Source organism: Nestor notabilis, unplaced genomic scaffold (genome assembly GCF_000696875.1).
Source record: "Nestor notabilis isolate BGI_N333 unplaced genomic scaffold, ASM69687v1 scaffold24751, whole genome shotgun sequence".
NCBI lineage: Eukaryota > Metazoa > Chordata > Aves > Psittaciformes > Psittacidae > Nestor > Nestor notabilis.
Window position 1 is genome coordinate 43,101 of NW_009914658.1, and position 3,376 is coordinate 46,476.

A 3,376-nucleotide genomic window follows, 5' to 3' on the forward strand; every position below is an offset into this window, starting at 1 on the left:
AAACTTCCAAACCACTGATTTAAATGAGTCACCATTTTGATAGACCCAACTTCAAAAACTTTGCATCAAAATTTTGTGAAGATTTTACAGCAGTCCTGAAAAAGCCATTGAGGTCCTCAAGAATTTCATCAAGAGCAATGCTGTGGGGCTGCTTCTTCTCATATTCAGGCAAAAGAATTACCACTTGTGTAATTATGTGTTTGAGAGATTAAAAAAAAGTGAAGTAACACAGTACCTGTAACTGTTCATCAAACTACTCTCCCCTCAATGTCTGGATTTTAAAATGGGGGCCTCATGCATAAAAATTCCAGTTCCTTTCAGGATGAAAGTACATATTCAAATAGGTATTATATAATTAATAAGTAATTCTTCCCACCCTGCTTTTAATCAATTCGCTATCCCCAGCGAGTTACTGGAGAATCTAATTCAGTACTTTATCACATCAGCACAGAAAGTATTATCATAAATTTATGCACTGCAAAAGTCTTAAGAACACTTTTCCCAGGACATTTCTGAACTAAAGTTTGTAAATTATACTTCAGGAAAGATTTTACTCTAACACTCAAAACCATGAAGACCACTTGTCATAACTACATCCATGAAAGCGTACATTTTATCGGTTAAATGATCAGTCCTGCCTCTCTTTTTGACAGGTCTTCCTATGGACAATAGCATACGATTATACAGCAGGAAGGCAAGCTAAGTTTGAATTTGGAGTGCATTTAAAGTACATGTACTTTGTGGTAACTGCCTGTGCATATACTTCAGAAGCTAGTTTTGGGAGAGGGTTGGGGGGAACAAGCACACTGGTGTTTCCTGGTATTTTTCATTGACTTCTCAAGTAATTATTCAAGTCTCCAGAGCTGGATTTAAATCCAGACTTTTCTTTGTACCATATTCCAGCTACTCATTTACACTTTTTTGGTTTTACTGCAGTTAAATGTATTGCTTGTTTCTAACAATTCTAAATCAGTAACATAAAAAGGCATCTGTATGATACAAAACGTAGGACAGATAAAAAGATCTCTTCTGTGCTCTAACATCTAGAATTCAACAGATTGTATACAAGGGAAGGCTTCAAATATGCTACTTCTATGTCCATATTGTCTCCCCTCCCTCATCTTCTCTACATATGTTGTTTTTCTCTCTTACTTCCTCTGAATTATATTTTGCTTTGCTTTTTACCTCCCCTAATAAACTAGTCATGTTTTCCTCCGCCTTCTTCCATATTTTGCTTAGCATTTAACATACAAAAAGAACATTTAACAGTTTCTCTAAGATTTTTCCACTAGAAAACTATCTTCAACATGGCTCAAAGAAAAGCAGTGTGAAAAGCCTACCTCCCAAAGCACTCTAATTCTTTATAAACAAAACTAGTTGTAAAGAAACTTCATCCCTGAGTACGTGGACTTAGCTTTCTTTGCAGAGTTTCCATGCATTAAGCATTGCTGAGGCATTATCTTGGCTGCTGCTCCATCTTTTAATTGTCAAAGTGCATCTTGAGTAATTATCTACCACCTAATGTAGTTAACTATCCAATACATTAATTATTTGAAGTCTGTCTTTTGAGCTCTTCTAGGTTCTAGCAGAGTCTTACAAAGTAAAAATCATGCTGGATCCTGCACCTGAGAAAACATTAACACTGTTTTACACATTCTGAGAGGAGATGGGAACAGAGGGGATATCACAGACTAAGAAGTAGCAAGCACCACAATACTCTGATTTAGAACTGCCAAGTCACACATGGATCCCCTCTGATCTCACTGATAACTACCAGATGATGAATCCAAAAGTAAATCTGCTCTCTGCACAAAGGACACCTGAAGCATTCTGTGATGCTTTCCATGTTGTCTCCTCCTCTGAGGGCCCTTAATTTTGGGGAAAGTTTATACAGCCTGCAGCCTGTTCTATCTCAGTTACAGGCAGCCCACTCTCTACCAAAGTCCCTTATTGCTGCGTTTAAAATATTTCATACATGTCCATATGAAACAAACAAAAATGCCTTACCAGATTATCAAGCATTCGCATAAGAGCTTCAAATTCCTGTTCGCCAATCTGCCATTTCGGATGGGATACAGTACCCTCACCTGCTGGAGACTCAGGGGAACGAGACTTGGCTTTATACTTTCCAGGATCCAGAAGCACTAAATTGTCAGGTCCACCTGCACTGGCCAGGGTACGTACCTTAAAAACAATAAAGTCAGCTTTAGGTTTCTTGAAGGAAGAAAAGAACAACCAAAATTCCCCCCCAAATTGACATCAGAAAAAACAGTAGAAATCTACTTAATTTTTAAGCTAAATAAATTAACATACTTATATAAAAGTTGTCTTAAGGCTTTGAAAATATCTTAAGACATAAATGTTTTAACAGGCAGTATATAGTAAATCAATGGTTCCAATGCAGCATCTGAAAATTACTGGTTAAACCAATATTTTGGATGTCCTCATATAATACAATGATTTTACAACTCACCATATTAGTTTAGATCAAGAATTTAACCAGGTAAAGAGTGCAGAGACAGTAATTAATCTGTCTGAAGGTGAATATAGTAGACTATATTATTACAAAAACATCCTAAAATTCTTACTTGAATCTCACAGGCAAGCACTAGATTATGAATATAGTAGAAAGCCTCCTCAACAGTCTCTCCAACTGATACTAAGCCATGATTTCTGAGAATAAGGACCTAGAGAGACATTGCAAAGAAAGTTAAAGAGCAGTAAGGCAAATATTTTCTTGCTCTTGAATAAAGAACAAACCCCTCCCACCCCCACAAACACACTTGTCTTTAATTCCAGATGTAAATACTGACCTTGCTTTTAGGCCCCAAATTTTTCTGAATCACCACCTTTTCTTCATCATCCACTAAAATACCATGGTAGTCATGATAAGCTACTTCCCCTAGAGAAAGTGCTTCTGGTGAAATTGGCAAGAGACCACACTTCATTGCAGACACCTGAGAAATATGGAAACAACTAGCTTAATTACTTGCAACAGAAAAAAAATTATTATAAGAATTACATTAAAAATATATTTGTATATATTATATATAGGTGCCTGAACAGCCACATACATAGTGGTCTTATACTCCACCCCTAAAGCTTCTATTTTTCACAGTGTTTGGATTGGATAGAGAAGTCACACTGATCCTGGGTCTGACTCAGTATGGCTGCTTTTATATGACAGACAAACAAAAAAAACATGTTTTCCAAACTAAGTTTTCCAACACCAAGATGGAACTAACCATGTTTTCCAACACCAAGATGGAAAGACTCGGGGAAAAAACCCAAATCAACCCATTAAAAAAAACTCAACCAAAATCAACTGCATCTTTCATTCCTTTTACTCCACTCAGCAACTTCCCCCCCCCCCAAG

General features: G+C 36.8%; 1 protein-coding gene across 7 annotated transcripts in view; it reads right to left on the reverse strand.

Annotated features, from left to right (window-relative positions):
- ADD1 (adducin 1 (alpha)) overlaps positions 1-3,376 on the reverse strand; it is a 29,076-nt gene that overhangs the window by 18,702 nt on the left and 6,998 nt on the right. For all 7 annotated transcript variants that reach the window (XM_010023756.1, XM_010023757.1, XM_010023754.1 and 4 more), the window contains exons 6-8: positions 2,814-2,957; positions 2,589-2,687; positions 2,008-2,184 (exon numbers count right to left, since the gene is read on the reverse strand). In XM_010023756.1, the coding sequence (XP_010022058.1) occupies positions 2,008-2,184; positions 2,589-2,687; positions 2,814-2,957 (420 nt within the window). The remainder of the gene's footprint in view (positions 1-2,007; positions 2,185-2,588; positions 2,688-2,813; positions 2,958-3,376) is intronic.